General features: G+C 39.3%; 1 protein-coding gene and 1 pseudogene across 1 annotated transcript; one reads left to right on the top strand and one right to left on the bottom strand.

The window, feature by feature from the left end:
- The first annotated feature begins 640 nt into the window (after positions 1–640).
- On the top strand, positions 641–2,480 carry LOC149105802 (uncharacterized; annotated as a pseudogene).
- A 6,125-nt stretch (positions 2,481–8,605) lies between these two features.
- On the bottom strand, positions 8,606–9,919 carry LOC149105801 (uncharacterized). Its single transcript, XM_089271288.1, has 2 exons — positions 9,706–9,919; positions 8,606–9,597 (listed from the first exon to the last, which is right to left on the bottom strand). Exons 1-2 carry the CDS (start codon positions 9,822–9,824, stop codon positions 8,874–8,876), a joined length of 843 nt encoding a protein of 280 aa, XP_089127414.1. The 5' UTR covers positions 9,825–9,919; the 3' UTR covers positions 8,606–8,873.
- Between the last annotated feature and the right edge of the window lie 11,226 nt (positions 9,920–21,145).

The following is a 21,145-nucleotide window of genomic DNA, read 5'->3' as shown; positions in this document are numbered from 1 at the left end:
GTAGTATCGATCCTGGTCGATACTGTTTCGAAAGTCTCATCTGGGAGAAATGCTTTCCCCATTTTCTCTATCTTGACAGAGTCATGAGGCAAACAGACATTAAGTATCTCGATATGCTGAATGAAATAGCAGAAGGAGAATGTTGCGCTGCAACTGAAGCGTTTATCAAAGAATTAAGCCGACCCATTGACAGAGAGAAGTTAGGTGTAACTGGGCATATTCCTGAAGTTTATTCTCATAATGAGGACGTTGACTTCGTCAACACCCAGTACCTCAACAAGATTGAGAATCAAGTTCGTGTGTTCGTTTCGCAAGATACTGGAAGTAAATGTCTGCTAGATAAGCAAGTTCAGGCTACACACACCCTGCTGCTTAAAGTGGGTGCCCGTGTAATGTTAATTTGTAACATAAACGAATCGTTAACAAATGGCGAAATTGGAGAGATAATTAAGTTTGCGGCTGAGGACGGCCTTCCTATTGTCAATTTTCCGGAAGTAGGTCTAACGCAAAAGGTCGAGAAAGTTGTGTGGAAGCTATATGACAAGGATGACTTTACGAAGGTGAAGGCCGAAAGGTACCAAGTGCCGCTGAAGTTGGCGTGGGCCTTCATAGTGCACAAAGCGCAGGGCATGACCCTTGATGCTGTCAAGGTAAATGTCTCGGGTATTTTCGCTCCGGGACATCTTTATGTGGCCCTATCCAGGGTAAGGTGCCGAGAAGCGATTCAAGTCGTGGACTTCCGTAAGAGCAAGATAATTGCACTTCCGCAGTGCGTTAAAGACTTTTCGACCCGCCTTTTAGCTTTAGACAATGGCACACACCTTGAGGTAAACAATCTCGCCTGTTGCCGGGAGGAAACAATAAATTTGATGTATTCCAACAATGAGGAAACCCTGTTGGATGACGTTGATGACCTTTGTGATGACGTATTTTCAGAGCAGGATATCCGGGAGTTGGATCAAATTATGAATGGATTTTTTGATCAAGAGATAGAGGAACGTGGCACCGAGGAAGAAGTAGACCTTCGTGAGGTACTTGAAAATTTAAGTTTCGAAGAAGAGCTAAGTAAGCCACCAGAAACTTTCTACTTCCTTTCGTTTATATCTGCTCTTAAAAACACTAGCTTCCTTGCAAGCAACCGCATTCGCTTGGATATCGCAAAAACACTCTATTTGATGCAATGCTAACACCCGACTGCATTGATGCTGGAGAGTGCTTTGTCAAAATTCTCTGGAATCGACTGCATAACTGCATTAGGAAAGCTTTAGAGCCATACAGAAACGAGACTCTAAAAAGAAAGTACTTTAGAGCGCACTTTTCCGACGTGCATCTTTTAATTTTGAGTTCTGAACTGGAGAAAGAATTTCTTACTATTTTTGGAATTCCTCAAAGCCAAAAAACTGAGAAGGAACATTGATCATGTTTGACGGACATCGCCTTCGCCATCAATGCTGCGATCATTCACGAAGCCTCCAAGGCAACATCAGATCACATTCCTACCCAGGCGCCAGTTTTTGTTGATGTAAATAGTTTGCCCGTGGAAATGCAAGGGAAAATTAGATACTGTGGAGGTTGGGCGCTGGCGAAAACGCGTGATAATTTCCGAAGGCACATCAAAGAAAATTTGTTTTCCAGTAAAGAATCCTTGCAAGGAAGAGTGAAGGAGTGCTATGTGAAAAAGAAAGCAGTTGATAGTCTGTCATCACCATCATCATCGATACACAGTTCTTCTGCGTTTCCAGAAACTTTAACAATTACCGACCGGAGGCAATACAGTAAAGGAGGACTTACACATATCACTGATTCCGCCCACAAGTTTTTCTTGGCTTTGGAAGAAAAAAGAATTCAACTCATGAACAGCGAGCGACTCAAACTTTTTAAGTCAAACTTGGTATCATCTGCGATGAATATCGCACAAGCTGACAGCAGACTGCTCGAAACATGGAACGGTTGTCTTAGTGTATCGTGCGACGAAGACACAACACAGGCGTTGACTGCAGACCTCAGAAAGGATATCTTTGATGAGGTAGTGGAAAGATATTTTAAGATGGGTGCAGGCCAATTTCTGCGCGATTTTAGACGCGACAATCAAATACAACGCACGGAGGCACATAGAAAACGAGTGGCAGAAAAAGCAAAGAAAGATGATGCTAAGAAGTCCAAAAAAAAAAACAATCCAAGAAGTTAAAGAAGACAAGTCGGAAGGCAAGGTTGTAACTCACAAACAGCTGCAGGCACTTTGCACAAAACACCCTAAAGTATTTGAGAGTCGACTGTACAGTAAAAATGAACTTGCACCCTTCTTCGCGGCGTACGGTATTATTTTCCGCAGCAGTTTTACGAAAGCAAGACTCAACGAGATTCTCATTGCTGAAATAATGAAACATGATTTTATTCCGAACATACCAGCACTGGGCTGACTTTCTCGAGTACTGGAACATGAGAACACGGAATAACTAGGTAAGACTAGGATAGGAACTAATAAAAATTATTTCTTCTTAAAATTTACAGGCGGGACGTATGTCACTCCCTAGTGGAGGACGCCCAAACTTTTAACGTTGTTAGTGTGTGCGTTTTACGTGGAGGGGATACGAGGGAGACAAGTAGGCTTTGTACAACATTGCATGTGCGTTGATGTGTGCTTGGTGAGGGGAGTATACCCCAGCTGACCCTGTCCCACCTCCGAAGAGGTGATCCGTCCGAAAACGCGCCGGTCAGCTGGGGAAAAACTATGCACAAACTATTAACATCTCACACAAGAGATCGGCCACCGTAACTTGCCCCTTGTGTGGAGGAGGGGGCGGGGGGGTGGGGGGGAATCGGCGAACAAATTCGTCCGATAGATTCTCGATACAGACTGGGTTAGGACTGCGTTACACTTAGTGAACGCAATTATTGTAGGCTGTTCCAAGCTCACGGCACGAAATTGACGAGCTGAATGAATTTTCAAATTATGATTCAAGCCTGGATTAAAAGTTTTGGATGATCAACAGACAAGAGAACTGAGGAGAATTAGAACTATTAGTTATACCGTATTGTAATTAAACACTTGAAAGATGAACACGGACATGGCCAAATGATCTAAACAAAATATGTGATAAATAGAAAAAAAAAGACATTACACAAGACTGGGAGTTCAGCAGCCACTAAAATCGCCTTGGAAAGGGAAGAAAAAAAGGAAAAAGGAAAATAAGAGAAGTTGTTACAACACGGGGTATTCGTATTTCCTAACCCATCCAAGCAGGACCCGCCGAACAGGGAGTTACCTTTGTTGAGCGGTCGAGACGCGATGCTCTCCTTGTGGTGTTATGACTCTACGTCGGATATATATATTTTTTAATTTCTAAGGTCTCTTAAAAGGTAACAAAGAAAGACAAAGAAATCTGATATCGCCTGAGAAAATAAAGAACGAAAAAAAATAGGAATGAAAATGAGAATCCAATTATATTTGATTGATTGATTGGACAAGAAGCCGTACTAATATAGACACTAATATAGTCACCAATAACTTCATGAATGTTTTCAACGGTGTTACATCTCCTCGTGTGTTCTCTTACCTTTAACAAATGGACGTCAGTTTTTCATGCGTCTGTCCTGTTATTGATCATGAATTTCGTCATAAGATTGTCAAAGTAGCTGTGGATCCACGAGGCGATATCCGCAAACTACTTTGACGATGTTATGACGAAATTCATTGTCAATAACAGGACAGACGCAATTTAACAAATTGTCCAGTTGTCCGCTCTCGCTCGTTGACGCATCACATAAATTATAAATTCATGTCTGTCCATTACTGACAATAAAATTTAGCCAATGAGCGCGCGAGAATTTCTGCAGTTATCGTGAAATTGCTTTTGCCAGTGGGCCTTAAATTTTACTTAACCTACGGATTGAAACCTCAGGTCAGTGGCATCCAAATTGTCACTGTTAACAGACGATCCATTTTCCAAGTTGACTGACTCATAGCTACTTTGATTCACTCCCAGACCCAGCTCGTCGCATGCCCGCTTTTTCGATAGTTCCCACTGACGTGAGCCTGGAACCGGATAAAATTATTGTAGCCTAAGAATTTTCGCAAATAACTGGTTCCAAAATTAGTGTCTAGCAAATATAATTCAGTTTCAGTACTTGATCCTTTTTGGCTTAGAAAATGAAAAGCTGGAAGTTTTACCAGTGTTGGACTTGGAAGTGGAGCATGTGCACCTAATCTGGCAAAAAATGTTTTCTACCAGGTCACTGTTTACAAACATGGACTTAATAGTGCAACCAGGGTTCAGCTGAAATGAAATGAGGCAAATTTGTTCAAAGCCAATAATCATGGACTTCAAATCAAGTAAAAGCTTATCTTCGTGTCTCCAGTGAAACGATAAAACTATGGAAGAGCTCCGTGTCGTTTGATCCGCGACATAACGACCGTTGAAATCGGCTTGGTAACCTCGTCACGTTGGCAAACCAAAACTCGCGGGGGTACTAGACCGCAATTTGTCAACTAAACTTCTTGTAATCCCCTTAGGTCGAATTTACAATGCTAAATAAAAATCGAACAGAACGCTTTTGCAAAATGGCTTCAAAACCAAAGAAACTTAAGATCAACGGCGAAAGCTCCGTAGAAACTGAGGAGATACAATCATTTTTGAAGTGGAAGTCGTGGTAAGTTTTCTCGTTTATACACCTTTGATTTGTTTGTATAAAATATTCCCGAGCTGATAAACTAAATTTGCTTCTCTTAGGGTATTGTGGAATTACGAATACTGTGAGGAAACTGTAATGGAAGCCAGCAAAATTTTGTCTAGAGCATACGAAGAGAAAGAAATTGCCGTAAGCAAATTGAACTCTCTTTTGCTCGGGAGAATTCTTAACGAATTATGGGGAGATGAAGTTAAATTGGTGAGGCGAGGACCAAGTAACTCAAAGGTGCGTAAACGTGAAAACTTACCATGACTTCCACTTCAAAAATGATCTCCTCATTTTCTACGGAGTTTTCGCCGTTGATCTTACGTTTGACAAATTTGACAAATTGCGGTCTAGTACCCCCGCGAGTGTTGGTTTGCCAACGTGACGAGGTTACCAAGCCGATTTCAACGGTCGTTATGTCGCGGATCAAACGATACGGAGCTCTTCCATAGTTTTATCGTTTCACTGGAGACACGAAGAGCCGCCTGGCGTCGCTCGCAGGGCTGCAATTGTGTGGCTAGAGGATTGAAATGAAAGATCAACCTTTGCCCTTGAAATTCTGCGGTGGATTTGTGGCCGTGGGCACATTTTAGCCTGGGATTTTTGACTTCGTTCGGCAGGCTGTTCCGACTGAGGTGTTTCGCCTTGTCCTCTCTTTATAAAGGGAATATCGGAATTCAAAAAAGTCGCTTAAATCAAGTTCAATCGGTAAAATAACCACACCAGGAGCAAACAACACACGTCTGGAATAAGGTAAGTCATTTTTATTGAAAATTTTCACTTTTAACTACCTCCATGGATATCTTGTAGAAAATCCCATATAAACCCTTATAATTCGATGCCATGTTGTGTTGCTTGTGTGGTTCATAAAGAGAGCTTGGGCTGCCTGTGCTCCGTCTCGATCCATAACCGATTATCTTGGGCACAGGATTTGAATTTCTAGCTCAACGACCGCGCCATCGTGACAAAGTCGCCTCCAGCCGTCGAGAGGCACGGGGAATTGGTCAGTTACTCGTTGCCATCTCTCGCTGCAGTTAACAGTGCTTTTAGGCGCTAAATTCAGCTGAACATTGTTTGCTTCTTGTATTTTTCCAATTAACAGTGCTTTTAGGCGCTAATTTCAGTTAACACTGCGGCACGGTGCAATTTGCATGATCAAAAAATGCCCCGTGCCTCTCGACGGTTGGAGGCGACTTTGTCACAATGGCGTGGTCGTTAAGCTAAAATTCAAATCCTGTGCCCAAGATAATCGGTTACGGATCGAGACGACACTGATTTCCGGACTGCCCGCCGCTCGAAGCGAATAAATCCACTGAAAATAACCCTGCCGGCTCAATTCCTCCGTAGGGTAACCGGGCACTCCCTCTATGGGTTTGACAACTATAGCACGAGGGTACCCGGGTATGGTTAGCCAAATGTTGCAAAATTCAACAACTTGGACCTTCATATTCAACAACTTATATTTATGTTCAACAACATATATTTATATTCAACATTTTATGTTTATATTCAACGATACGCATTTTCTTTCAACTTCAACCCAAATTATTTTCATTCAACAAAAATATTTGTTCAACTTCAACCAAAAATAATTTCATTCAACAAAAATATTTGTTCAACTTCAACCGAAAATAATTTCATTCAACAACAATATTTGTTCAACTTCAACCCAGATTATTTTCATTCAACAAAAATATTTGTTCAACTTCAACCAAAAATAATTTCATTCAACAACAATATTTGTTCAACTTCAACCACAATTATTTTTATTCAACAATGAAGTTCCCGGACATTCAAAATATCGTCATTCAACAAAATTCCCCGTCCCACCCCCTGAACTACCCCGAACGCTGTCACAAATCCCTAGTGTTTTGGGTACCCAAAACACTGAAAGCGTAAAACTGATGCAAGTGAAATCCTCCACAATTCTGCTCAAAACCCATTTATCTTCTTACGAAGCTTTGTCTCAATAAATTAAAGCGTTCTTTAGCTTGATATAAACACAATACGTCTCTGAAAATAGTCGCAATTCATAACAGACTGTCTGATCCGAGTCCGCAGTTATAACGACATATAAAACCGAATTCACGCGCCAAAGATCCTTGTATGAACATGCACTTGGTGCCTATCGATAACCCTTGAAATGCACGTTATTTAAAACGAGAAAGGCGCTTTCTAAACCTCCGATAGTGCGGCGATTAAAATCAATATGCGAACGAACGGCCGTCACGCAATATGCAGGTCTCAAGCTGTGACTGACCTCTGTATGTGTTGCCTGTCGGAAATAAACTCTGGCTTAGACTTGTTTGTCGCTCTTTCCTTGACCATCCCTCCTAGTATATGTAGATTTTGCCGGAATATATAAGATGAAGATATAAAAGGTTTGCTTTGCCTTTTAATCCTCGGTCGATTTGGCTACCCTGAATTAAAGAAACGATAGCAAACAAGCATATTGGAAAGGGATACCCATATATCACCAGGGATTTAAGTATCCCACTTTGCCAGTGTTCAAAGGACGTAGTCTTGTCTACTTTATTTGCATTTTTTATAGAATTGTCTCCGAAGAAAAAAACTGCTTTAATGGCAAAATCTAATAGGAGGGATGGTTAAGGAAAGAGCGACAAACAAGTCTAAGCCAGAGTTTATTTCCGACAGGCAACACATACAGAGGTCGGTCACAGCTTGAGACCTGCATATTGCGTGACGGCCGTTCGTTCGCATATTGATTTTAATCGCCGCACTATCGGAGGTTTAGAAAGCGCCTTTCTCGTTTTAAATAACGTGCATTTCAAGGGTTATCGATAGGCACCAAGTGCATGTTCATACAAGGATCTTTGGCGCGTGAATTCGGTTTTATATGTCGTTATAACTGCGGACTCGGATCAGACAGTCTGTTATGAATTGCGACTATTTTCAGAGACGTATTGTGTTTATATCAAGCTAAAGAACGCTTTAATTTATTGAGACAAAGCTTCGTAAGAAGATAAATGGGTTTTGAGCAGAATTGTGGAGGATTTCACTTGCATCAGTTTTACGCTTTCAGTGTTTTGGGTACCCAAAACACTAGGGATTTGTGACAGCGTTCGGGGTAGTTCAGGGGGTGGGACGGGGAATTTTGTTGAATGACGATATTTTGAATGTCCGGGAACTTCATTGTTGAATAAAAATAATTGTGGTTGAAGTTGAACAAATATTGTTGTTGAATGAAATTATTTTTGGTTGAAGTTGAACAAATATTTTTGTTGAATGAAAATAATCTGGGTTGAAGTTGAACAAATATTGTTGTTGAATGAAATTATTTTCGGTTGAAGTTGAACAAATATTTTTGTTGAATGAAATTATTTTTGGTTGAAGTTGAACAAATATTTTTGTTGAATGAAAATAATTTGGGTTGAAGTTGAAAGAAAATGCGTATCGTTGAATATAAACATAAAATGTTGAATATAAATATATGTTGTTGAACATAAATATAAGTTGTTGAATATGAAGGTCCAAGTTGTTGAATTTTGCAACATTTGGCTAACCATACCCGGGGAGCATTTTGGTTTGACCGTTGACAAATCGTTGCTGACTACCCCCGGTCGGGCTAATTATAGTTACCCAACACCGCGAAAGTGTCCTAACTTTTGTGACGCGGTTGTTTTCGAGTTTGCGAGCGAAGCAATCTCGAAATAAATGTACCGTTGCGAAGGCGTTGTGGACAGAATCGCGTAGCGAGTGAACTGACATGGAACTTCAACATCTCTTCTTCGATTCTACGGAGGAACTGAGCCGGCAGGGTTATTTTCAGTGGATTTATTCGCTTCGAGCGGCGGGCAGTCCGGAAATCAGTGTCCGGCCTTGTCTTTCTTTTAGTAGTGGAAACCCACAGAATGATAACTCGCCGAAATCGTGTTAGATCGGCCCGAGGAGCTGGCAAACAACAAAGAATACAACAGAGCAACAGGGTAAGTAGATTTTATTCACAAAATATAAGAATAATTGGCTTTTCAAAGCAAAGCCGTTGCATTCCCATACAAACCTTTTAAATTCAAACCGTTGTAACACAACACCTCCATATACTGCAAGGCGTGAGTCATGTTTCGCGTGGTCAAATTCGGTCGTTCTGTAATAGTACATGCCATATGTCACGTTAGCCTGAACGTTCGCATAAAAAGGAAAAAAACCCGATAACATTGAGAGCTTGGGCCGCCTGTGCCCTAGTTGATCTTTTTAAAACCATAGCATTTTTCACACATTGCACATTTGGACGTTGGAGCATAGACAAGGCTGCATTCTGGAGACCTCACCCTAAACTCCACAATCTCCCTGTTGTCCAAGATCCACTTCTCAGTTACTAGTTCTACAGAACTTCTCTTAAGAATTTCCCCATTCGAGCAAGGAAATCCTTTACAAATGTCTACTTTAGAAAGCACAGAAAAAAGAATATCGAGAGAACTCTTCTTTGAAAGCTCTGATACAATGTTGTCGATATTCTGTTTGGAAACTATCTTTCCTACAACTTTCCATTCGAAGGACCAATCTTTAAAAATAGCAACTTCTTGCAGAACTTTACGGTCATTACATAGTAAAGGAACACTGACACTGACATTTGATTTTAACCACTCAGGGTGACTGTAGTTGAGGGCAAAAGAAGACCACGATGGAATGTCAGGTGGACGAGAGTCGCAGACAAGGGGATAATTATTCTTCTTTAGCCCAAGATAGACCCGAGTAGCTGGCTTCCCTCGTTCAGTTCTTCGTTTGGTTTTCGTGACATTTGGGAAGACCTTTCTAATTTCACGACCAAATGCACTCGCATCTACTGGCTTCAAATCCGGGCAGTTTTCTTTCGCCTGCCAACCATTCGCCAAATATCTTTCGTACAACTCCGCACAGTGCACATAATTTCTTTCATTCGCCTCACTGTAGTTTTCAACCAGCCTAGTTTAAGTCGAGAAAAAATTTTTTCACTACCTGACTGACGCGTACACCATCGATCTTCATTAAAATTCGAGTAGCGAATTAAGCCTCTTGAACTTTTGTACTCACCATTCCGTTATTTTAAGTTTGTTTCTCGACTCAATGTTGATTCCTTCACATTCCACAGCGCTGGCTGAATTATTTTTCAAAACATTTGCAACATTAAGAGGAGGCCATTGGTCCGCCATGTTGCAACACTTTGCACGCACGTCACGAAACCCGCATTTTGACTTCCGGTCTCTCTTTCACATCCTATTTCCGTTCCCCGCAACTGGCAGAGACATACGACGAAAGCTAGGCAGAAGTTTCATCCCTTGTCACTTTATTATCCTCGGTGAGCGATCGGCTACCCCCGAGAATTTGCGAATTTTCCCGCCCGTCCCAGACTTCCGTAATTTCGGCTCCAGACCTCGCACTAGCAAACCGCGCACGTATTAAAAATTTAAAATGGCCGCCACAAAACACAAAACACGCGCGATAAAGGTAGGTTCATCTTTTATTCATGTTCTAAACGGATGTGAGGGCTCCCTGTGAGGAGTTATCTTTTATGCTAACGTTTAGCGAAACGTGATATATACGGCATATACTATTACATAACGACCGAATTTGACTACGCGAAACGTGACTCTCGCCGAAATCGCGTTAGATCGGCCTGTGGAGCTGGCAAACAACAAAGAATACAACACACAACAGGGTAAGTAGATTTTATTCACAAATTATAAGAATATAATTGACTTTTTAGCCAAAACCGTTGCGTTCCCACACAAACCTTTCAAAATTCAAACCGTTGTTACACAACACCTGCATATGCTGCATGGCGAGAGTCACGTTTCGGTCGTTATGTAATAGCGTACATGTCACGTTTCGCTAAACGTTGGCATGAATGGGAAAAAAGCTGATTCCTCGCATTGTGAGCTTGGGCAGCTTGTGGACGAAAGTATGACAAGCGACATAATCATTACTGCGACCGACACAGGCCTCAGTGCAGAAGTAGTCTAGAAGAATCCGATTCTGACGCTCGTAGTGTGCGACAAAAGGGAGTGACAAAAATAGCAGAATGCTAACTACGGGTTTTCAACGAATGCGAAGTTACATCAGACAGGGGTTGAGCAGATTGCACTCTTACAGTACCAGACTAAGGAACCGCCAAGTTGAGCCTTGGAACGAAACACAAGAAAGTAAACGAGCTGAACGGGAAGAAGTGGTTGCTGTTTGCTTTCCGATTCGCTGCATCAAGGTGCAAGGAATTCTGAGCGGAGATGGCAAGTACGGGGATCTCATGGAAATGATCGAGGTTTTCCAAGATAACGGAGACTTTAAGAGTCACGATAGCTTTGTCCAGTTTTTAATTCACTCTTACGAAGAAAAAGAAAAATTTAGCATGGTTTGGGTCTTGAAGATAGAAGAAGCAGCAACCTACTCTTACCAAGGTAACTGGGAACATGCCAAGAAACTGCTTGAGTTGGTCATAAATTCTGATCTTCCGGTCGAACATTGGCGTGTCATAAAAGCAAGAGCCTGCTACTTACTTGTGGCTCACATGAGAAGAAATCAAGAATACAGCAAGTCAAATATAGACCTGTTGTTTGAATATCTTAAACGCAGTGTACATCTACTACACAAATACGACCTGCCTGGAGATTGGGCTGAGCTCTACCAGACCTACGGCTGTGTTTGGATGGATCGCATGAACCAGCTTCCGTTTGATGAGAGAAACAGTGCACGAGAAAATGCGGTGGACTGCTTTCACAGAGCCATCTATTACAGCGAACAAACTTCTCGGAAGAGAGTTCAGATGAAAAGGCAAAGCTATGTCCACCTCAAGTTTGCAATGATACACCTAGGTTGCTGTTCAACCTTCCCACTGGCTCAAGAAAACCACTGTCCACTGAATGATATTAAAGAAGCTAAAAGACACCTTGGTATTATCAAGTCCAAATTTGGTAAAACTATCCCCAAAGCTACAAAGATGCTTCTCTCGAAGACCAAATCAGATCTTTGTTATCGTCTGGGAAAATTCCAACTAGCCAAAAAGAAGGCTGAGGAAGCTCACAAGTGCGCTTTGGACAATGGATTCAACACAGAGTTAAAGACCTTGCAAGAAAGAAAAGATTTCTATCAGAAGAAACGCGCGACCAGATTCAGGGGTTTCATTAAGGGCCAGGAATCGGGCAAATAGACCAGCTGTGAACCTGCTTCATCGATTTTTTAAGCTTATATAGTACTGTTGCTGCCCCATGCTATTTCCCTGAGGTTAATAGTCTTCTTAAAAATTAAGACCATTTCAAGTCATAGGCCCGGTTCATACGTTGCATTTCTTCTGTGTCAAATTCAATTCAATGATGTAAATTTGACAGACATGTGACGCTGAATAGACTGCTACATTTCTGCCTTACGTTCGCCTGGTCTTGTGGCATTATCCGACAAAAATACGACACTGATTCAAATGTCGAACTTTTAGCATGTTGAATCCAATTCATACATTACCTCAATGTATTGAGCATGCATAAATTTGGTCCTGCCAAAGAAAAAGAAGAACGTGGCCATTTTTGACCCAATGCAACCTGAACATATTGCAACACATACTGCTACATTGTCAGCCTTCTCCTTCTCGTTCCATTAGGGCATGATTTTTCACAAAATTTAAGTCCTTCATCACTCAGTATCTTCGTACACCATATTGAATACTCTTAATTTAAACATTTTCCACTGGTCAACATACCTGACAGTATTAATTCTGAATTAAGTGCAACACAAGTGCGACCTCTGAATCAACAGTCGTATTTCTGCCGCACTTAATTGAATTGAATTTGACAGCAATGAGACATATGAACCAGGCCATAGAAAACATGATTATGCTGGTTACATTATGCATTATCTCCTTGTATGACCTTGTATCTTCAAATTGCAAAGCAAATTTGCCCAGATGATGCATTGGGAAAACATATCATGTTGCACATGAATGCCCACTTGAAACATGTGAAAATTATGCAACAAAGAACCCGATAGTTCTCTGCTCGTGTCATGTGAACTTTGAGTCGCGATACATTGAAAGGGTTTTGCTTTTTTTTGTGCACGTTATAAAGTGCAGTGAAGTGAGGAGTAAAAAGTTCGCAGATAATTTTGCTCAGGTAGATGAATTATTTATTGAACAAATAAAGAAGTCTAAGCTCTGTATTACACTGTGATAAAACATGAAGGGCATTTGAGGACACCAGGGAAATGTGGAAAACACTCGGCTGTGGCTCGTGTTTTCTACATTTCCCTTGTGTTCTCAAATGCCCATCATGTTTTGTCACAGTGTAATACACAGCTTAGACTTCTTCATTTGCATTATGATATAGATTTTGCGTGTGAAAAACAATAAAACATGCTTTTTCTATGTGTTATACTCTGATAAAACATGGGTTTTTGACCCATCAGAGTACGTGCAGGGTCCTATATATCTATATTATCATTAAATCTGTAATATAGATAGCACCATGCGTGCACTCTGATTGGTTGAAAACCCATGCTTTATCAGAGTATAAAACGTAGAAAAAGCGTGTTTTACTGTTTTTCGCCACATTACCTTTATCATAAAGCAAATGAAGGAGCCTAAGCCACGTATTACACTGTGATTAAACACTCCGGACATTTGAGAACACTCGAGAAAGGTAGAGAACACTGACCTACAGATCGCATTTTCTACATTTCCTTCCTGTTCTCAAATGCCCGCCGTGTCTTATCACAGTGTAATACATGGCTTAGGCTACTTAATTTGCTAAGTATAAGAAACTTCAACAAAAGAGGCTGTTTTGATAAGTACTATCTTCGTGTTAAAAACCTTTTTCTCCCATAATGGAATAATAAATGTACTTCCGCATTCCCCGCTAGAGTAAATGGTCTGAAATTGATTGTGAAATCCAATTATTGAGAAACTGTCGTTCACGGTTCATCGCTCTAAATTTATAGCGAAAATAGCAAAATAGTTTTGAAAATGCCATATTCTTGGGAATGTGATCTTTTCCTGTTTCTGGCTCTTCATCTCAAAAGAGTGAAGGAAGTATACAACTATTTTTCAGCGTGGCTGCGAGTCTGTCACCCCTGCATCAGGTTGACCATGGTACCATGGCTTTTCACTGCCAACCAAGTTTGACCACGGTTGGCAGTGTTAATGTGGCCATTGTGACTGGTCATGGTGTGTATTCCACTCTTGACCATGATTCATTGCCAACCATGGGCAAAATTAATTAAATTATTATTTCACTGAAAAGCAGTTACTGTAGTAAATATCAAAACAGTATATTTTCTTCAAACATTTCCATTTAGAAAACAGTCCTAAGAAAATAAGCATTCTCATTGGTTAAAAGTCATGTTTCTATAACTTGATAGAAACACAGAACTAGCACGAGCTGTTGAGGAAATGATGCAAGAACAAAGAGAATGTACTTTTTGATAATCAAAGTTAACAAGTTGTTTTCCTTTGTTTCATCGGTGTTTGCTAAAAGAAATAGAAAACATGTTCTCTGTGTTTCTATCAAGTTATAGAAACACTCATGAAAGTTTGGGAGAGCTCAAAAAAGCTGTGGAAACACTCGCCTGCAGCCCCTGTTCCCACAGCATTTCTTGTTCTCCCAAACTTCCACTCGCGTTGCTATAACTCGATAGAAACACAGAACATGTTTTCTATTTCTTAAATATTAAACACCATGATTGTACTGTGTATCACGTCATTTACCTTAAGATAACAGAGTTATGTGGGACCATGGTAAACCATGTCCAGACATGGTATGCTTGAAATGCCTGAAAACTAGAGGGTTTTTTTTATTTAAACATATTTGTCATTGTTTTCCCCAAAAGCACCTAGGCTTATTGAGGGGGATTACAATATTACAATTTTTACTTCATTAATTTTATTCAGGCTCTCACACAAACAACACTCAAAAATTGTGTGAAAGCAAGAGTTTTAAGACCACAGTGATGAACAAGAAGTGACAGAGATACAACACAATTGCTAAATTGTTGAAGTAATTACAGGGAATTTGACTGCAACAGTTCGAGATGTTGTGCTCTTGAATCAACCATGTTTAACCACGATTGACCATGTTCGAAATATGGGCACGCCAAACATTGTGATGATTTCAATTAGTTAAACAGATGTCAGCAGTATATATTTTTGAGGCTATTTACATTTTGGATGGCAAGCCTCATCAGTGTTGAAAGTACAATCTTGGCTAGGAGGTTATTTCTTGCTTGAATAAAGAGGGAACACAATCTTTTTGACCCCATGGGCCTTTTTTTTTGGACAATGGGCTCCCCATTCCCCTTAATACAGTCATGTATACCAGGTATTTAAGAATTTGCAAAAATAAATTTATCAACAGTTCTAAATTTTTCATTAATAATAATAACTATTAATAACTAATAACTTAATAAATAGTATTCAATATTTGCACTCAGTTTAAAACAATTTACTACACAGTTGTACCATTCTGCTTTAAAATAATGCAAAGTCATTAATTACATTATAAGCTGCTAATACAACCCTTTTTTCTTGCGTTTTGAAAACCTGCTAAACTAAAAGTCATACAAATACAGCTTCACCAAACAAATTTAAATAAATTTGATTCTTAGCTACTAGCAATATTGAACATGTTTTGATGATAATTGGTCGTGACAAAGAATACTGGTACTATAGTAAAGAAGTGTTAAGCAAATAAATTTAGTTTCAATACTATATTATGGACAGTATTACCACAGTTAAAAGAGGGGAATGGTAATGAAACCTGTCAAAGTTCTTTGCTGTATGTTTGTTTGCTTTTTTGGCATTGACTGTGCACAAAACACAATAGTTGTTTACTCCATACTGAGGAACTAACCAATAGAAACGTGTTGGTTACGTAATTCTTGCATAGTGTATGAGCGGAAAACAAATGATTTTGTATGGTTGTGGACCTTCCGACATAAATCTTGGCATCTTTGTTTGCTCCTTTGATGTTTGCCAGGCTTCATAGCCAGGCCACTCTAATAACTATATTACCACATAGTGTGAACGTCTTCATACTTGTACTTGATATCTACACCAGAGAAGCTAAAACAATAGTGGTTCACGAGTAGTTTAACCTATGTACAACCTTGATATAAACCGAACCTTGAGAAAAAATTAAACTGGTCAGTTAAGAATCCCATGTCCATGCATATTTGGTATACGAATGACAAATTTCACCCTCTGTGAAATTGATACAAAAACAATTTTTCCTGAATTTCACAAACTTGTATTACTTCTTACAACAGTGCTATCAACTTCATTGACTCTCAGTATGTGATGACCAGATTGTGAAAAAAAGCAGCAGTCATTGTCAAGAATAAAATGCCAAGCTAAGCAAATACACATTTACACTCTTTACAGTAAATGAAATCTTTAATTGCTGTCATTTCACCTTTCTTTCTTTAGTACAACATAGAAAATTCTCCTCTTCATACGCTTATAATCTTTCCCATAAAATCTTTCCAACCCATGCTGAACCCTAAGAGTGTTACTAAGTTGAGTCACATCCTGTTCTTCAGTCACTTTCTTTATTAAGTGTAACCCTTCCCCAGTTAATTCAGGTAAATTAACAACTGCTCCAGAAATGGTACAATCTTTTGCATTTTGCATTATTTTCCACTGCTTTGTTGGCTTGATCAACCTAGATATATAATCTTTAGCCTCACATTTAGGCATTGTTCAAAAAAAAAAAAAAAAAAAAAAAACACTTCAGCTGGAGTTGTGCACTGTTGTCGCACAGAATTTGAGAAGTTACATGTCCAGTACCATGAACAGCCTGTAAAATGACAGCATTCCAATCTTCAAACCGAAAACACCTCCATAAAAATATCGGTCCCCAAAGTATGACATAAAACACCAAGTGACCAGCCACATCGAGAACATTAAGCCCACAACTTCCTTCCCATACAGTGTTGAAAATTTTACTATAAAAGGAATCAAGCAAAGTTTCTGCCCTCACTAAGTCAGCCTCAGTTATACAGTCCTCAAGAAGGGAGGGAATTGCTTCTGAAAAATTTTAAATTGTTTAAGGCACTTTGCACAAAGATAACCTGACAAGCAAGGAAGTGCATAATACAATAACCATGACTGTAACTCTGTAGCTTTCAAGTGAGCAAAACGTTTTCCTAAATCCCTTGGGAATCTCTCAACATAGTCTGGAGGTTTGATGCCTGTGAGCCTTTTTTAAATACTACGTAAATGTTAAAGTTAATCGCCGACGTTTTGGCGTCATCATGGCACCATTCTCAAGGCAAAGTGAATAAATTAATGTGAAGATTTGATTTCTTTACTATACAGTCTCTACAAATTACCATAATAACAAAGGATCACAAGTTCTTCTGGAATTATGTAAGAATGAGGTATTGAACAGCAGCTTGTCTGATGTAAAAGTGATGATTGGGATTACCAAGCAATTGATGTGATATGGCTCTAAAAAAAAAAGCAGTCACCTGCAACACCCACATCTACAGCTATCAATCCTAACTGTCCCTATCGAAAGTCAGGCAATGTCAAGGAATTTACTGGCAATCTGGTCTGATTGTCCACATCTTGTAAAGGGCCTGGATTTAATTCAACATCACCCAAGTAAACACTTTATTTACACTGCAAAAATGGATCAGACAGAACCATAGGAACTGTCTGGTATTAACCCATGTGCAGTAACAATAAAATACTTTCTCTTCTCTAGAAGATATTTTTTGGGGGGCTTCATGTTTGGGGAACAATTTCAGGTAGTGTCTTGCACCTGATCTCAAAAGATTCAGTCTTGATACCCAATATCCTTTGGTGCAGCAATTTGATTTTTTAATTTTACCTGAACAACAGCTAATCCAACTACTTTAAAAATTGACAAAGTTAGTAAAAAACAGTCGCATTTTGTGTAAAGACCTTACATACCATAATTATTTTATACTCATTTGCCATGCCATTCACCGTTTTCAAATATCTGCATTAGCTGCGGAGATATCTAAGTTTGAAAAATGTGTAAAATATGCAAATGACATGACTGATGACATCATACACTATATTATATCAAGTATATAAATGGAGCTATCTCGGCCAATTTGCAGTACAGACCATTGAAACTTGGTAGGCTCAGAGTTCTACAGGAAGCACATCTACGGCTATAAAAAAATTTGTTCCCATGGCAACTCACTCTTTTCCAGTCCCTACCCACTTGATTTCAATGTGTTAATGATTTTCAGCTGAAAAAAGGTTAAACAAGGCCACAAATTCAAGGTAACATATTTATATGCTTGCTGGATCACGCATATGAGGCACCATTAGCAAGTATCAAAATGGAATGGCAAAGGTGGCCAGAAAAGCCTTTAATATTGGGGAAGTCTAGAACCCAGTATGTTGCCATGGTGACAAAACTGTTGAGCTCATATTGTGGAGCACATTTAGTAGAAACTTACTGCAAAGAATTAAACATTTCTGATACAAATTGGCTGAGATATCTTTTTTCATCATATTTGATCAAAATTTGGTTGAGTGTATGATGTGATCACTTGGCTAATTTGCATATTTTAAAAACTTGAATATCTCTGGAACAAAAAGAGATATTTGAAAATAGTAAACACCATTTTTCTTCTCATACAGACTACCTGTTTATATTTTGAATGGCTTTGATAGGAAAGATGCGATTTTCGTCATAGTGCCACTTTAAGAAATCCATCACAAATTGAGAACGATCACTCACCCAGCAAGCAAGAAACACCTCGAGACCACTTTAATACAATGGTGTTTAATACACATATACTGGAACGAGCCGACCCAGACAACGATCTTTGCAGATTTCCTTCTTCGAAAGCACATGGTTTTTGACAAAAACGAAAAGATCACTCACCTAGCAAGAATTTACCAAGCATTAAACACCCACATTTTCCTCCTCCAAAAGCTCATGATTGTTGATGTTAAATTAGACGTTCTTGTTTTCTCGTATTTAATTGGTTCCGAGTATCCTCCGAAAGCTGTCTTTTACCACGACACGACCTGTTTTCTTTGTCCTTTTCTCGTGTTCGATTGGTTGGATTATTCCCCTGAGGAACGAATCTTCTACCCGAAAGTATCCCAGACTAACGATGATTCATGTAACACGCATGTAATGTAATCCGCAATGAAACGTCAAGAGTAAATCCGAGATCTTGTCATATATGAAGAAGTGGTCGCGCGTGCGTCATTAAAATGCAGCAGACAAATTAAGAAAGTCCTGTGAAGGAGACAGCGTTTTCTTGAAAGCGAAAGTACTTCTACACAGCTACATCTAAAGGAATCGCCTGTTTCCTGTTATTGCAGTCCAAGGTAAGAAATGTTTAATGTATAGATGCTCAGTTAACGTGAATTATATTCAGCCAGCTTTTAGTTTAAGCTCGTATATAAGGTCAGCTGGTGCATGTGAACAGGGCGCAGGAAAGAATGGGATTCTTTTCTGCGCCCTGATGTTATCGAGCAATAAGCTCCGTAAGCTGAATTCCTGTGGTGAGATTAAGTCCGGCTCGAATTCCTTGAAACGGAAACTTTGAATTAAAGTTTCACCTTATTTATGGTATAAAAAAAAACAGTGAAATTGTGAATGGCACTTACAATACAAAGCAAAAGTGGAAGGTTATAGATTACATGTAAGTTCATAAGGTAGCTTGTTTAAGTTGAAGCCGTCAAGATTTTGAACTGAGTTGGACGAACGCAGAGCAATTGCTCCACGGAACTGAAGCTTGGGCATTTGTATTGCAGATGCCTTCTTAATTTAATTATTGCGTTTGATAGAACGCAGTTCTAATCTGGTATTGGAAGGAAATTGAGTTTTCCTGTGAATCTGGGGACACCAATTTGACACCTGCCAAAAGAATTCTTCAGGGGCAAATTACGTCATGTCCATGCTCGTTGGGCGCATCTCCACATGCTTGTCCCGTCTCCATGTGTTTATCTGCTGAATATTGTCTGGAATCGGTGGAAAAGTACTCTAAAGGCAAAATCCAGGTTAGAATGAAGAATACTGGGCCACTCATTTGCATCTCATGGAATTTGAATGGTTACTTTCGTTTCTCTATGCTTCTTTCTTACTAAAAGCAAAAATCGCTCCTTTGAATCAGTCACACAGAGCTTGTTTGCGATAAACGAGTTCGTGATTGCAAATGTTCACTTACATTTGTACTTCCAGCTTAGAATAATGTATGTAAAAAATATACTTAGGTTTATACTTAGGGTTATGTTTAAACATTACCAGTCAATGTGAAAATATTAAGCACAAAATTAGAGGGCTTACTCTAAGAATAAACTCAATGTTCCATTACCATGCACAGACTATTATAAAAATAGCTTCAGCAATAGTGGCACAGTGGAACAGTCTTCCTTGCAACTTAAGGGAAGCAGAGTCCCTTGAGCAATTCAAACGACTACTCAAAGAAGAACTGTAAGGCATGGCATTCGTGGAAAGCAGCTTTTTATTTAAATATTTTTCATTATATTAGTATTAGGTATTTTTAAAGCTGACGAATTTTGTACCGTAGATAAAGAAAGATTATTTATCTGTCTATCTATCTATCTATCTATCTATCTATCTAAGTAAATATTTTTGTGAAAAATCGCATTTTATACACCAGACCTCTTCACTGACCTCACTGGTATGGATTATGACACTATGTTACTGTATATCTGTCTGTAAAGCCTCGGTTGTTGATGGAAAATGTTGATTTTAGGAATAGACTGAAGCTGAAAGTCAGCTAGTGAACTCATAAGGTATACATATTAGAGTGACGGCATCAAATGCACTCATAATCTTTGATTACTACTAGATGTATTCAATAAAAGCTTCTTCCAGGCTATGTGAATATTAATACTGACATATAAATTATTCTTTTCTAATATATTGTTTAGCCGATATATGACAGCTAATAAACTCAAATTGCTCAGCCAAATTGTCATGTGTTTTCTCCCAGATTCCTCTCATGTGCAAATCACTAGAAGCTTGATTTTTGTTTTCATGTGTTTTCAGATAAGACTTACTTTTCAGAAGGAAGAATTAAAGCATCCAAAACGTAAGTATCACTGTACAGGGCTCGAAATTGCAACTCACTGGTTGCCAGTGCGACCAAAAATTGAGCACTGGCAACTTAACTTTCAGAACTGGTCACCAGCTGGTGACTCGCGTTTTGTCCAAGAACTAAAGAAAACCACGACACAACTTTTGTTTTTAAATCTTTATATTAGGAAATCAATCGGATATGGTAGCTAGTATACAACTCACTTTTCCGTCCCCAGTAAAATAATGTCTGAATATTACAAGATAATCGAAAAAAATTGAATGTATTTCAACATGTTGATACTGTGTTCACAGCGCGCCATATCGTTTCAGCGGCTTCTTCCGAAACTGGGATCGCAGGCGCACTTCAACATCATGTGCTTTTCATTTGCCACGAAAATGGCGGCAGATTCCAATCAGTCAAGGAATTACGTGAGTTTTTACATGCGGGGAATGAA

Source organism: Orbicella faveolata, unplaced genomic scaffold (genome assembly GCF_042242905.1).
Source record: "Orbicella faveolata isolate gen_17 unplaced genomic scaffold, um_ofav_v1 contig_34, whole genome shotgun sequence".
NCBI classification, from domain to species: domain Eukaryota; kingdom Metazoa; phylum Cnidaria; class Anthozoa; order Scleractinia; family Merulinidae; genus Orbicella; species Orbicella faveolata.
This window is presented reverse-complemented; position numbering and strand designations above follow the sequence as displayed.